This window comes from Centrocercus urophasianus, unplaced genomic scaffold (genome assembly GCF_019232065.1).
Source record: "Centrocercus urophasianus isolate 14NV4802_14NV808 unplaced genomic scaffold, USGS_Curo_1.0 seq_9, whole genome shotgun sequence".
Lineage (NCBI taxonomy): Eukaryota > Metazoa > Chordata > Aves > Galliformes > Phasianidae > Centrocercus > Centrocercus urophasianus.
Genome location: NW_024885532.1, coordinates 35,403,372 through 35,419,414, shown reverse-complemented (window position 1 = coordinate 35,419,414; position 16,043 = coordinate 35,403,372). Strand labels below are relative to the sequence as shown.

At 38.6% G+C, this 16,043-nt stretch overlaps 1 protein-coding gene across 2 annotated transcripts in view; it reads right to left on the bottom strand.

The window, feature by feature from the left end:
* Positions 1-2,581: 2,581 nt before the first annotated feature.
* The window catches only part of GUCY1A2 (guanylate cyclase 1 soluble subunit alpha 2), a 126,920-nt gene continuing 113,458 nt past the window's right edge, over positions 2,582-16,043 (bottom strand). Inside the window, exons 8-9 of one of the 2 annotated variants that reach the window (XM_042839019.1) lie at positions 11,910-12,129; positions 2,582-2,934 (exon numbers count right to left, since the gene is read on the bottom strand). In XM_042839019.1, coding sequence (XP_042694953.1) covers positions 2,727-2,934; positions 11,910-12,129 — 428 coding nt within the window. In that variant the 3' untranslated portion in view covers positions 2,582-2,726. The remainder of the gene's footprint in view (positions 2,935-11,909; positions 12,130-16,043) is intronic. The other variant, XM_042839020.1, reaches the window with a different exon arrangement.

The following is a 16,043-nucleotide window of genomic DNA, read 5'->3' as shown; positions in this document are numbered from 1 at the left end:
ATTAAAATGTTTCCATGGATCTACCAAGATCACCCACAGAATAAACCAAGGCATTTCCTATTAGCAGCTGTGAGAGACAGGATGTTGAGCAATATGCTTTTGGTATGAACCTCTTCATTTGTTCTCATCACAGAGGACTGTGGGCGGTGAGAAAAGAAACTGAGTTTGGCCAGAGAGATTAGTAATCTGACATTAACACCTACTGAATAATGAGGATGTGCCAGTAAAGTCCAAAAGAAATCTTGATGTATTGATTAAAAGAAAAATGTATTGCTGGGAAAAAGATAATCACTACAGGGAACTGGGTAATGACATCAAAACCACAGCTCTATTAGCTCAGAAGGAATGTTTCTGTTCCCATGATTGAACTGGAACTTTGCTCCATATATAATTCTTGCAGGTCTTACTGATGTTCACCAGAAAAAAAGAAATGAATGCTACATGCTGTGAATATGCAAACTAATGGATGTAGGGTAAAACATCTTGCCCTTTGATGCAGAAAATTCTTGGATTGATGGTTTGGATGGAAATTCTAAAACCTCAAGCCCAAACAGTTTTCATCAAGTCATTTTTCAGACATAAAGCAAAGCTGCAGATGGTGTTTATCAAGGTAGGTAGAAGATAAACTCCTCCAATCCCAAGGATGCTATGGAAAAAAATCTTTAACATCAGTGGTCCTCTAAAAAACAAGGGAATTTCTATTTAAGTAATATTCATAGAATCATACATTGGAATGGTTTGGAAGAGATCTTATAAATCGTCTAGTTCCAATGCCCCTGCCATGCCCATGCAGATACCTTCTCAGCAAGAAAACATCTTCCATAATAAATTCATGTTTCTTCTACCTGACCAAGTCTATGTAGGTTCAAAATAATTCTTTCTCATAGAGGCAGGCTTCATGGGAAGGAAGCATGAATTTTTTTTCTGTACCAGGATGGCTGTGCCATGCTAAATTGTTCCTGTCCTGAGTCAAAGAGGAATAATGGAGCACTGTCGTTCCCTCTGCAGAAAGGTACAACTGGGTAATTTGAACATGTGGAGAATGTTATTCACTAATTTTCAAACAGCGCTTCAAGATTTGATAACTGAACAAATCCATAAATATGGCCCAAATTTCTGATTAGGATTACAGAAGAGCTGAGCTGCTGAGAGTTTTGTCTTTGATTTCTTCGACCTTTGATCAGGCCATTGTAAAGCTAAGCCAATTTGAAATCACTGCATTAATGTTTTCTAACAATTTACAAAACTAGAAGAATATTGGCTCAATTCAGTAGGACCTTAAAGGAAGTACACCTACAAAAGAAAACTGACTGCTGTCACTTCCGCAAAGGAAAGCCTGAGAAATAAACTCTGCTTGAAAATGTGTCTACTGGGAGGACAGATTTACATCTCGTTTCTTGTTTCAGTTGGTTTCACCAAAGAAAATAAAACTATTTTAAATTTAACCAGGAATTGGGCCTTCTTTTTTTTTTTTTTTTTTTTTTTCTTTTAATAATTCATTTAATTAACATAGACTGCTCTAAATCTTGAACTGGCATTTTCATTAAATCTGAGACATTACTTCCTTTCCCTTTTCAGTATTTTTTGGTTTACATTAGATAAACCTTTCATCCAATCCACGACAGAGGAAATTTCCAAATTAGCATCTTTAATAGCAGATAGGATTTTTAGAGCAGAAGCAGAAGTTCTTTTAAAAAACTGGAAAACCAGTACGCAGAATGCTCCAGAATTTGCTGGACTCTCTCAGAGGAAGGACTTGTACCCAATATTAATTTGGATGGGAATTTGTTGTGGAAAAAAAGCCCCACTGCGTATAACAGAACTTTTCTGTTTGTTAATAAATTGTTATTTTACATTTTGTTTGCTTTGTCCCAGAAACAGTGGATACACAGCACTATAGGACAAATACTGAACATTATTTTGTATTAGCAAGACAATGCTCATCTAAAGTTTAGCATAAACATCAGGTAAAGAGGTTTACCAAAGTGGTTTTTTTTTTCCTTTAAAATATTGATCTTTTTTGACGCCAAAAAAAGTCAAAAAAATGACTTCTTCCCATGTGTATAACAATAAGCTTTGATAGGCAGAATATACGAAATACACAATAACTTCTTCTGAAAAGCTATCTAGGCTTACTCAGCTTACAGTATGTGGAATGTAATTATCCAGAAAGTGAAATATGTATAAAAATAGGTAAAATCCCTACAACTTTTGTACTGAATTATAATTCCTCCTGCCAGGAAGGTTACAACAACTCTACAGTACATGTATGAAATGTTTGTTCATAAAGTTAAAAAACATCATTACCGTACTGAAGAACACACTGAATGTAGGAATGCATAATCAGAACTGACTCTCAATTCTGCTTAGCTGGTGCAAATCTACAGAGAACCATCACCCATTCTGCACAAAACAAAACCAACCTCTAATGTGAGAGTTGTTTTTTCGTTTTGTTTGTGTTTGTTTGTCATGAAGGGGCCAGACTCAAGTTTACTAATGAAATTCCTCTGGAAGTGGAAGTATTTGTTCAAACACTTTTTTCCCTATCTCCACTCTGTTTACCAACAGCAGTCACCCACCTTTAAAATGATTATTGCCTGACATTACATGAAGCTTTTACTGCTTGTTCAGAACAAGGCAGTGAAATAGAAAGAACCTCCGATTCCCCTGGCGTGACCCAGTTCTGGGCTTGTGCTTTTTCATGAGTCTTTGATCTGCAGCAGGCCTCATAGGCTGGTCTCCCGGAGGAACATGGTGCCAATGTTGTAAGAAACTTTCCTCACTCTGGCGGATGTGATGGAGGGTTTTGGCTGCTTCTGACCACTTCTGACCTCGAGGAAGTAACAGATCCCAGGAATTTCCTTTGGAAAGTTTTCTGGAAGCTCTTCACGGGAACGAGGGATAAAAATAAAATTTTCTTCCTTTTTCAAAAGCCTAGAAAAAAAGAGAACAGAGAGATATAAAAACTATGAAGCACATTGCAGACACATTTCTATGGAAGAGACTGGTCCTATGTGATCTCAAATTTAAAAATGAATTTGAAGTATTATGTGACATCTAGAAAATCCTTGACCAGGATCCCCAACCAATCTATACTAACAGTATCACTAACTTCAAGAGCAGTTGAACTAGATGATCTTTAACGGTGCCTTCCAACCAAAATGGTTCTATGATTCCAGACCTGCTGAGATCAGCTGAAGAGAAGGCCCAAATAAATACATACTCTGAAAAACAGTGTCAGCATTCAGAAACTCATATACAAGAAAGAGAATCAAATTTGAAACCAAAACAGGTCCCATAACAGCAAAAAAAGATTCAAAAAGAAACAAATCAAATCTGACACTATCCATCAAATGCACCTGCAAGTTTAATTTAGGACCCCTGGTTGAGGTAAAAAACAGCTACAGGCTCATGTGAGGTGCGACTCTCCTCCAGCCATGCCATACAAACGGCACAATGTCACAGATCCAATGATACTGCCTGTTGCTATTTGTAGTCTTTCTTCATGTTGGAAAAACTTCTTCTGGCTAACTCCGATAATTTGGGGCCTTTTCATGAAAACAGCTTAGTTGCAAAATGAAGCAAATAATCTACACCTTTTCTATTTGTTTCCAATAAATGAAGAATCAAAAAGAACAATTTTGAGGTAACAGTAAATTCTAAGCACAGTTGGATATATGAAAGCAGCCTTCATCTTTTTCTCAAAGATATTTATTCTTTCAATCAGAGAGAAACTCAAAAACATCAGTGGGAAGAACCTCGTCAACTTCAGCAGATTTTGTAATAGGCTGTTCATTTAGTGTCTCTAAAGCTAATTTCTGGAGAGTAAATGACCGAATGAATCCTGTTGCTGGGTGAATATTCTAGGATTTTCAGCATATTTAATGGAACTTCCTTTACTTTTTTTTTTTTTTCTTTTTGGCTGGGAGAATCCATGTGAGCTCCTCACAATTTCTCTAACTATAAAGGCTTTTTTTCCTCAGCTTTTAAATAATCAGATGGCTGTAAGTCTAACCATGTATTTGCCTTTGAACTTCTGTGGTGGTCTTTGTTTACCATATGGTTTGAGTGTCATAATCTATTTTCCAGGCTGTCAACTTTACGAGCAAAACACAATGATCTTCTTTCCATATTGTGTGAGAGTTTGCAGAGGCCTCTGCAGAGAAGCTTCTCTCCTCTCATCTCCACAATGCTTGCAGTAAATATCTTGTATTTTAAGTCTACCACTTTAATACAATGAAGCAACCCTATTTTTCAAACTAGATTTTGCAAGGAACAAATGAACTCTTAGAACTTTCTGAGCTAAAACCACAAGCTTTCACTCCAGACTTTCTTCCCTGAATGGCCCATTCACTGTAGAGCATCTAGCACTGCTAAAAATCAATGGTTTCTTTCTCAGAGCCCAAAATTATCTGATTGTAATGACAGTTACAGATAGATAGATTTAGTTCAGGGCTGGCATTGAGTTTAATCAGTATTTCACACTATTTTCCTCATAGGATGAAAGTGCAAGATATTAATCAAAGACCTTATTTTCAGCCGTTTTGTGAGTTGCAACTTGGTTGTAATGAAATTCTCTGAAATTATCAAAAGTGCCAGCAGTGAAGGGTGACTAACCAATTAGTACAGCTATTTGGATATTTATCCACTGTGGCTTGTGATAGACTCCACATCACTATATTAGGCAATATTTGAATTAGCCTCTCGTCAGAATTTGCCTAGCTGACCTTTTTTTCAGCTCCCAAGTGATCACAGGCAGGAAATAGTCCTCTTTAACAAATATTAATGGAAGCCACTTATAATCATATTCTATGCTACTTACTTTATATGCTTATGAAAAAAAAAAATATCTTGATGATTCTAATTAGAAAGGCTTTAAGCAAGATAAAAATGATTTCTTCCAGTCCCGTCCTAAAGTACCGGTTCTTCTTTGGACTCTGTAAACATACTGGTCCTGGCACTCAGTTTCTGAGACAGTGAGATCAGGTTTCAGAAATTGCATCTGATTTCTCATAGCTTTGTGTATACACCAAAAAAGGAGTCATCTGCTTATCCGCAGTGTTTATCAGTGGGGACATTTTTCTCCAGGAAACTTCTCTGCCATATTTAGGCGATTCACAACATTAAAACAGTACCAGCAGATGTCTGCAACCCAGAGCCACAGCCCTTGTTAAGATTCTTGCCTTCCTCTTCAAGGATATGAAGAGCTTTAAAGTATAGTTCTGCCAAGAGCTGAACGAGTAGTGCAGATTGACAGCAAGGGCAAAGCTGAGCCACACAACTGGCTCTTGCACTTCCCCTCTGACTCTGGGCACTAACTGGTGTAAAACCTTGTGTCTGGAAGCTTGTGGTGGCGCCCTGTCCTGGTTGTTAGTCCCAACTTGCTGACCATTCTCAGAGTGCTTTTCTGTGCCTGCTCTGAAAGTCTGGGAATCTATCATTCAGCTTCCAGAAATTATCTGGCAGCTTAAACTCTACATAAAGCATTTCAAATCCCCTCAGTGTTTCACAGCCGTAGAGCTCCATTTGAGGTAATGCAACCTCAGCAGTTCAGGAATATGCATATAACAACTAGTCTGAAACTATTCCAAAGCCTTTATCTCAGCAGTCCTTCCTGCATCACTTCTGAATATTTCCCTTAAGAGCGCTTTTGCAAAGGTTTTTATGGTAGGTTATTCACAGGGTCAGAATTCTGGATTCCACTCAAGCAGTTGGATACACAATTTACAATTCAGTGCTTAAACTGTGAGGGTCAGGCTACTCCAGTATTCCTACAAATTGCCTGGAACCAGGTCTACCCTCAGCTTGTCTTTTTCGTTGATGTTTCAGGGGAGGAAGAATTTCTTAAATGCTGATTTGTAGTTTAATTAACTTGACAGCTTCCCCTTCTAATGTGAAATCTTAACAGCTTAAATTCTTATTCTTTCCCTTCCCTGGTGGAAACACTATTACTTTCAGACAAAAAGATGGTATCTGAGAATCATCCACTTTTCATTTTCAGGAGTGGAGGGGAGATTGGTATGTTTTCCTGCACATACATGCATTTTAACCTCAGTATAATGAATTTACATGGACTCTAGATAAAATTGATGTTATGATACAATCTGGCAATTTGTTTAGTCAGAGTTAAAACACCCACTCAGAACTGAACATTGATGTAAACTTCTTTAAGATATACAGTTTTGCATAGATCAGTGTTTGAGGTACATTTCTTAAAGAAATACAATGGACTAAATTAAAGGAGAACATATACTGCCTTCCTAAATAGAGCATGCAGCAAAAAGAACGAAGTGCTTAGGTCAATCTTCCTTACATGTTATCTTCTGTGACTATAAATTAAGAAAAGTTATTTCTGTTCCAACTCTTACAGTGGGAAGCTGCTTCTGATGAAGTGTACTGAACTGTCTTTAGCATGTTTAGCTCCATTTATTAATTGGTAAAATTAGGAAAAGCTAATTAATGGCTTCACAAATGGATTATCAGTATCCTCTGGGATTGCTGATCTCTTCCTCTGTGCGAATGAGCATTGGTCACTTCACTAGCTGGTATCTGGTTTCACAAAATACATCAACTCATTTTTTTCCATATGAATTGTTGTGGCATTAATTGGAAATTGAAAGTCTGCTTATAAAATACACTATATAAGTGTATTAATTTGCCACTGTGATGCTCCAAATCAGTCTACTTGATCCTAAATGTTAGTGGCTTTGAATTTCTCCCACTGTTTTTGTACATACTAGCAAGACTGGAAGACTGAGAAAAACTTGATTGTGCTTGATTCTAATTTATGTCACGTTGTACTTTATGGTAGTTCATGTATTGGTGTTTTTCCTTCAAGTGTAGTAAGATTATGAAAGAATTAGTCCTGCTTTTGTATTTAATGTATTTTAATAAATATTAAAGAAATATTTAATAATAAATTAATAAAACTTAATAATTTGATTGCATATCAAATACATCTATGCATGGTGCCTATCACTGATTTCTAATACTTCTATTTCTCACCCACTAAGCAGAAGAGTTACTGTGTCAGCACTCTGATCAGGATATAACAGAACCAGGTTCCGTGATTAGGATTTTGCCATCACTAGGGAAAGCTCACAGGCTTTATATTTATATAAGTAAAAAAAAAATAGATAATGACAGATGTAAAAACTTATTTTTAATTACATAAAAGTAAATTGAGTTCCATGTAACAGCATAAAGATTCAAAATCTTGCAGGTTTTAATTGATTGTAAAGGCTGAGGGGCAATTTAGGCAAATGAACTGGCAATGACCTCACCCAGCTCCATGCAAAATGACCCTCGGTGGCTCTCTGCCCTAATCACATCAGGAGGTGGCTTACAGGCTGATCATCTTTGCCTACACTCAGGTGCTTGATGTATTGCCTAGCACGTGACAATGGGATCTGTATCCCATCCTTGCTTGAAGTACCTTATCTTTAAGGGAAATATGTACTAGAAAAGGTCATACGAGGAAAGAAGAGGGAAAAAAAAGTTATTATTAAAATAGTTACTTGATCTAAAGCAACAATTCAGTTTACCTGCTTTTGATAACAGTGTTGAAGTCCTAAGGCGTTATGTTTAAATACTATCAAGAAAATAGAATTAAAGTAGATGTATTATATTAGTATCAGATAAATATTATTATTCAAGGCTGAAACAAATAATTAAAAAGTAATTAATCTTTCTTCCATACTGAACAGGAGACTGAAAAATATGATTTCCCTTGCGTATGGAAAATATGGTAATTTTATTCAGCTCAGGGCAATATAAATCAATTACATAAGCCTATAGCTGGATTTGCCAGTTTAATACAGGAATGGGAAATGTGTTATTCTCCTACTCCTTCATGGCAACGTGTTTAATAAGGGCCAGCCTGGGACCAGTCTCCACAATTTCCATGTGTTTCACCAGTTTTACCAGTGCTGTTCAGTGCTTTTCATTGTACAGTACTCAGTGATTCAAAGCAACCAGTGCTCTGTAATCCTTCTGTCAGAAGATCTGTCTGTGTCAAGAGAACAAGGTGTTTTGAAAAGAACTTTTATCACCAGCAGATTCAAAGCCCACATTTGTAAAAGACGCTGTCTTATACCGCAAGCAAGTCTGCCTCAGGCTCACTGCTGCTGCTAAGCAACACCACATCTTATTTATTTAAACTCTTCTTCTCACACAGGCAGATTGTGGGCTCATAGGGAAGTGTCTGAACCGTTAATAGGCATACTGATGTACGATTATCATTTGAACGCTGATGACACTTTGTAACGCATAATTTATATTGTAAAATGAAAGCTGATAAGTATGAGACATGTTTGCAGTATCTGCATGCTTTGCAAGTACGAAATATATTATTGGAATCATCATGGTAGACACACATGCATTATGATAAATGCCAGTACTTGAAAGGAATTCTGTTATTTTCATACTAATTGTGGAATTAGCTACTTTGTAGAATACTGCTTCTTAGATAATAAAAACATTAAATGAGTAAATGGCAACACAGAATGATCATAGAATCATAGAATCACAGAATCGTAGAATGGCCTGGGTTGAAAAGGACCACAATGATCATCGAGTTCCAACCCCCTGCTATGTGCACCAACCACCAGACCAGGCTGCCCAGAGCCACATCCAGCCTGGCCCTGAATGCCTCCAGGGATGGGGCATCCACAGCCTCCTTGGGCAACCTGTTCCAGTGCATCACCACCCTCTGTGTGAAAAACTTCCTCCTAATTTCTAACCTAAACCTCCCCTGTCTCATTTTAAGACCATTCCCCCTTGTCCTATCATTATCCCCCCATGTTACTTGCACTTACAGCTCTCTGAATTGAGCCCTGATTTTGCAATCTTTTGCAATAACATTACCACATCATCACTCACTTTTTCACTACCTTCCTTTTTTTTTGAAGCTAAAGTCAAAATGTGTAGTATTCTGGATGATAAAATCAGAGATGATGATCACATTAGGTGAAAGCTTGGCCATGCTGAAACAATTTGACTTTCATCAACAATCCAGTGGTTTCAAGACATACTCCCATATTATACCAAAATGTCACCTGATACTGCATGGCTCCTCCGTGACTGCTTTGTAAATTGTTTTTTGCTTGCAGGTAGCCATGGGAATCTTTCAGTGCTCCTATTCTACAGACTGTGTTTTCAACAGACTTGAGCAGTCCAAAAATAACACAAGTCTGAACTGTTAAATCGGTATATGTTTTTCTATGGATTCACCAGAAAATCAATATCCAAAACCATTCAGAAGTAAACTTTGTGTAAAGAACTAAAGTACAATCTTGTCTTTTTGTCTTTTACTTTATTTTCACAATGTCTACTTGAAAAAAAAAATAACTGGATCCCTTCAGTGAAAGTTGCTATTGTTCACCAAGTTTCAAAAGCTGTCAGTTATACACAACATGTGAAACTATTCTAGATACACAGTTGATGCTGTGACATTAAGCAGGTTATTTTTTCTTTTTCAGTAGAATGTGTAGGCTAACATCAAAAAATATCAATTTCTTCATTTAGGTCTACAATTTCATCAACAGGCACTCAGGCTGCTAACTGGACAATCATATATGTCCAATCCACTTGTCAAGCAAGCCAATAGGTTGGATGCTCATAGACATCAGACCCATAAAATAATTCAGGCTGGGAAGCACCACAAGAGCTTTCTCATCCAAACTATTGCTCACAAGAAGATAAATGCTGATTTCAGACTAGATTGCTCAGAGCTGCACTCAGTCAGGTCTTGAAAACATTCAAAGATGGAGAATGCTCAGTGTCTGTGCACAGCCTATGCCACTGTCCAGCTGTCCTCATGGGAAAGAGTATTTCTTCATAAGCAGGCTGAGCTTCTCCTCTTTATGTCCACTATCTCTTGCCCTCCCACATCACCGTATTCTGGACAGCTCAGATTTTTCTCCTTGATGATCTCCCTCTGACCACTGGAGTATGCTGTCAGTTCAATACAATTGTATATGAATACATATTTCCTATATATTTATAGAAATCATTTTTATTTAAATGAGTAGATTTTCTATACCTGACAGTAACTTAGGTCTATGCCTCTCTTGCACATTACCAGAAAACGACATGAACCTGCTTCTGCACACAATGCAAAAGTCTCTTTGGATTTTCTGCCTCTTGTTCAATTAGCTACACTTGCGTCCCTTTCCATAAATCTGATCTCAAGTAAATGGGCTCTTCAGATAAGGAACATTTTATTCACTAGTTTTAATTACTTTTTAACTTTTATTTCCGACTGCTTTCTATTTCAGCATATCAGAAGTTTCAATGCTTGGATGAAGAAATTCCATTTAAAGCCTTAATTTACACAGGTAGTTTTGGGAAAAGTAAATACTGAGAGTCACAGGTCTATAAAAGAAAAAAGAAAAAAAAAAAAAAAGAGAGAGAGAAAGAAAGAAAGGAAAGAAGTATTGTTTGAGAAATTTCTGACAGGCTTACTGCAGAGGAACAGCCTGAAAACCTGAGGAAAACTGTACTTCAGAAAATCACTTCAGAGTGTAGAAAAAAAGAGTGAGATTTAGATCTCCTGCCCAAAAACAGTGAACATAGCAGTCATAATCCAAGCACAGAAATTCTTATAGTCAATCTGTCAAATTTGAACAATAAGGAACACCTTTCATTATTTTAGGAGATGTTCTTCATAACCTGATTTAATAAAGCCTTTGCTTGATTATTTGCATAATTTCTTCAAAGAGGCAGTGATTGCACTTTGCCATTTCCAATCTTTTTTCTTATATTAAGAAAATACTTTTATCAAGTGTTTCTTCACAGTGCTAAGAAACTTTGGTGTCACTGTCAAAATTAAAAGCTTTCTCCTGAGCCAGTGGAAACATGCTTCTTTTCATCTACTGTGTACAACGGGTGAAAAGAAAACCCTTGTCTGAAAGCTGTGATAGTACACAAAAAGATGGCACTATGAGGGACACTGCCCATGAAATAAAAATCATAGAATATCCTGAGCTGAAAGGTACCCATTAGAAACATCAAGTCCAACCCCTGGTTCCACACAGCACCACCCAAAATCCAAACCTGGTGTCCCTAAGCTCCAGCAGCCCTGGGCAGGCTGCTCCGTGCCCACCGCCCTCTGGTGCTGCCATGAGGCCTCCCCTCAGCCTGCTGTGCTCTGGGCTGAGCACACCAGGGACCTCAGCCGCTCCTCGTACCCCTTGTCCTGCAGATCCTTCACCATCTCTGCAGCCCTCCTTTGGACTCCCCCTAATAGCTTTATGCCCATCTCATACTGCGGCACCCAAACCAGCATCCAGGGCAGGAGGCGAGGCTGCACAGCGCAGAGCAGAGGGCGCAGCCTCTCTCCCTGCCCTTTGGCAGTGCTGGGCCTGGGGCACCCCAGGGCACGGTTGGCCCTTTGGGCTGTCTGGGTACACTGCTGACACACACTCAACTTGCCGAAATTCAGAATCCCCAGATCCCTCTTCCTGCTCTCCACTCTGGTTCCCCAGCTTGTACATTGATCCAGAGTTGCCCTACTCTAGGTGTTTGCTCTTGCTTCAGTTTCTTGCTGCTGATGATCCCTCAGCCCTCCAATTTATCAATATCTGTAATTCTTCCCTACTCTCAAGGGAATTAACAGCTCCTCTCAGTTTAGTATCATTCGCCCACTTCTGTTAGATGGTATTTTAGGTAGAAACTGCTGGCCCTCCTGTTGTGCTCCTTTGCTTTCACTGCCTCAGTTTTCTACACGTTCTGATACAAACATGGAAATGAATGCCTGAGAACATCATGCAATTGCTCTTTCCAATTATTCTGCAACCTACTGACTTTGTGCTGTAGTTCACATGCCAAGTGAGGGCAGAACATGCTTTAAGAACTCACTGTAAACAGATTGTAATAAAAAAGCAGTATGAAAAGCTAAGAGCACTTACTGGTATGTGGTTGGACTGACATTGATGCGACGCGGATGACTTCCTGACTCAAACTTGCTTGCAAGGGTGACATTGTTTCCAAAGAGACAGTAGCGTGGCATTCTTACACCAACAACGCCGGCCAGCACTGATCCTGAGTGAATGCCTATTCTCATCTGCAAAAACATGAGATTTGTGTCAGTTTGTCTATTCTGTGCTGCATGTGTTAATGGCATCAGCTCTAACTTACAAGTCGGCCACAGCAACCCTGTCAAAGAAATAATAAATCAGAGAACGCAGAATGAAAGGAAGTAGGCTCCCCATTCCACAGGCTCAGATCAGACGCTGTTAAAAAAGGGGAAGAAGTCAAACATGGTATCTTTTCACTAAAAGCATTTTTGTCTGCTGCTTCTGTGTCCACTGTGCTGGAGAATACCACAGGCAAAACAGGAATCACAAACAGGACAGAACCAAACAGCCAACTGTTACTGCAATATCAGTAATTTATTTACACAAATAGATAGACCACAGAGGGTTTGTCACCAGTTCTGATGCAGGCTTTAAAACAAGACGAAATTTTCTCAGGCTGGAAGGAAGAACAGTAAAATAGAGTGAATGAATAAGGTACTTTTTTTCCATCATTTTTTTCCTGCCAAAGGGCTAAGGCTGATTTTCTCCCTTTGACAGATAGAGAGATAATGCAACAGTGAAGATGAGGAAATTAAGGCAGCAGTGATTTTAAAAATCATTTCATCCTCCCCAAAATAAGAAGGTATAAATTCCAAGAGAGAGGAAAAAAAAAAAAGAAAAAAAAAAAAGGAAAAAAAAGCCCAACCTTGTAATCACTCCCTTGAAACTGTCTGAGATGTGGATATCAAACTGATTCTAAAAGCTTGGAATCGCCCTCCAAGGTTCCTTTAGAACAAGTAATCAGTTAAATTTATTCATAAATTTTAGCAACCTATTTTGTTTGACAATATAATAATTTTTACAAGTAGGGAAGTCTTTTGCTCTTGTTAACTTTTTAAAATTAAGAAAAAAGAAAAGAGGCTTATATTACTAGCTTCTGAGGACACTTTTACTTGTAACAACTGTACTGAGACAACGTAGAATCACAGAATCTTAGAATGGCCTGAGTTGAAAAGGGCCACAATGATCATCAATCATTGTTTCAACCCCCTGCTGTGTGCAGGGTCACCAACCACCAGACCAGGCTGCCCAGAGCCATATCCAGCCTGGCCCTGAATGCCTCCAGGGATGGGGCATCCACAGCCTCCTTGGGCAACCTGTTCCAGTGCATCACCACCCTCTGTGTGAAAAACTTCCTCCTAATATCCAAACTAAACCTCCCCTGTCTCAGTTTAAGACCATTCCCCCTTGTCCTATCACTGTCCACCCTTGTAAACAGCTGCTCCCCCTCCTGTTTATAAGCTCCCTTCACGTATTGGAAGGCCACTGTGAGGTCTCCCCGGAGCCTTCTCTTTTCCAAGCTGAACAATCTCAGTTCCCTCAATCTTTCTTCATAGGAGATGTGCTCCAGCCCTCTGATCATCAACATGCAGGAAACAAATAATAAAGCAGAGGATCCAATGGAGACTGATTGAGCGACTTATTTATACCAACCTGTACTCCATTTGACTTATTCAACTCACATTTATCACAGTGTGTTTTTGTCTAATAATCCCTATTTTAATAACCGTTAATGTCTGCCTAAATACAAATAAAATAATAAAATTACTATCTTGTTAGATTACATACCAGAATATATTGTTGAGAAATCACTCTTAGCTTTGTACCCTTGGTGCTTTTGAAGTTCTATGAACATGTGGGATCCCACATTATTTCACTCCCTATAGTTCTTCCCATGTGTCCTAGGCTTTTACCACACAGCTAAGCACCCTTCTCATTTTGTTCATCTCTTAAATGCCACCAGCAGTAGGTATGGCATTATATTTGCCATACACTAAGCCCATGCTAACCTAAGAAGACAATGTTCTGTATTGTGCGATATAACTTTCAGCTATCCCACGGGCACCATAAAACCTTCAATCCTCTCAGTAATGCTGTTAATTACAGGCTAGAAATAATAAATAAATAAATCTGTGAACAAACAGCACTCGAATTTCATTGGGCTTTCAAACCTTTACTATAGTTTGAAAGGCAGCTGCTGAAATCCCCCAAATACTATATCCCACTGGGCTGGGAAGCACCCACAAACTTGCTTTGGCTGCAAACATCTATGCAAATCCATCACATCTACATTATTTTGACAGTATTTAGGAGCATGAAGATCTCCAGCTTTTGCACAACATATTGCTCATTTACAATGGAAAAGAGTGGTTCTGTGTCAAAAAGTGAACAGGTCTCCCGAATGTTAGAGAGATAAGAACTGCTCATGCCTGTACCTGCCCTCAGCAAAGGAGCAGACAGCCTTGTTCACACAAAGTACAGCTTTCAATGAACAATAAAGCAGTATTTGCAGTGTCTTGTTTTTCTGAGATAGGGGGATTAGTTATGTTGTACAGAATTTTATGTAAGAGCACAGCCTTATTTGTCTACCTGCACTCTGCACATTTATTAAAGGCTCACAAATAAACCACTCACTGTGACCCCTTCTAGAGAATATTCAATTACATGTGAAGGCCAGACCAAAACTACAAGAAAGAGCACCAGCTTTTTTTTGCTGTTGGAAAGAGATGAGAGTATATACTAGACTGGAAGGAAATCCTGGTAGCAATAATAAATAAATGAAGGCACTAATAAAATAAAATTAACTTTTACAAGTGAAAGATGAAAGTTGTTGATGTTTGGTTTTCACTTCCACTCTTCAAGAGCTTCTTTTCATACATCCACCTAATTCCTTTATCATTCAGGGCTTAAATAACAGAGAAATTTACTCAGGATTTCCAAATAGTTGAAAAACTGTTAGGCTGTCCTGTTATTGATTTTGATCAATATATGTCCTCACACTGACAACCAACATAGTGTATTAAAATTCATATTTCCCTTCAGTCAAAACTGAGAAATTTAATTGAAATTCTTCCTCTATTATGTGTATTTGGAGGAGTAAACAATGTTCCAAACTGTAATGATACCTGAACATTTATTACTTTAAAATTATTCTTCAAGGTTTTTAAGTACATGGTGCTGTGCAAAAGTATCTGTGCTAAACTCAGAAGAAAAGAAAGGACATCAGATACATTTCCTGACAGGTGGCAGTATGAAGAATTGGACGAGGACATGATAATGAGGAATTATTCTTCCTGATGAAAGGCAGAACAGGAAAAAAAGACAAGCCCATGCTATCTTTCTCTTTGTCTGACAGTAAGGAGTACTTGATGCTGTAAAACACAAGCAAACTTTCTCATTCAAACTTTCTCATTCATGGTAGATGTAATCCTTCTCCTGGTAAGCCCAGGGCAAAAATGCATGACGATTTCCAAAAATATCTGTCTGTGATCTTTATTTCAGAGATTTCCAGAGCCAAAATAAATTCTTCTTTTGTAAAGGAAAGGAAAGGTGTTTGTTGCTGACGCTTCCTCCTCAAATATGAACCATGGTAACATTTCCTGGGAGTGGTATTTGATGCAATATGCAGTACGAGTACATATCCTTCCCACCACACAGGAAAGGACCTTAATAAGCAGTTCTCACACTCTGAAAAACATACTCCCATGCTTGAAAGAAAAGTCACAGATTGCCTGACAGGTGAACTGCATCCAGGTGGTGTCAAAACCCACCTTCATACAGCTGCCTGCTTAATGCAGAGCCTGTGCTGAAGAGGTAAGGGTGGGCTGGAAGTAGGCGACGCAGTTTCAGCAGCAGCAATCCTGCATGCAGCCAGCCTGGAGGGTTTCAAACCAAATAATGTGACCAGATGGCAGCTGCTCAAGCTTTGTGCTGAGCCAGTAGCAAAGCTCAGGCAATATGAAGCAGGACCTACAGGGAAGTATTCCCAGGCACATGGACATCCCAGGCCACCATTTAAATACCACTGAAGCATTCTGCTGATCATTATTTTGGACATCAATTTTCAGTAATCATAGAATGACAGAACTGTGTGAGAAGGAAGGTACCCTTAAGGGCCATCTGATCCAACTCCTCTGCAAGAAGCAGGGACATCTACAGCTAGATCAGGTTGCTCAGAGCCCCATC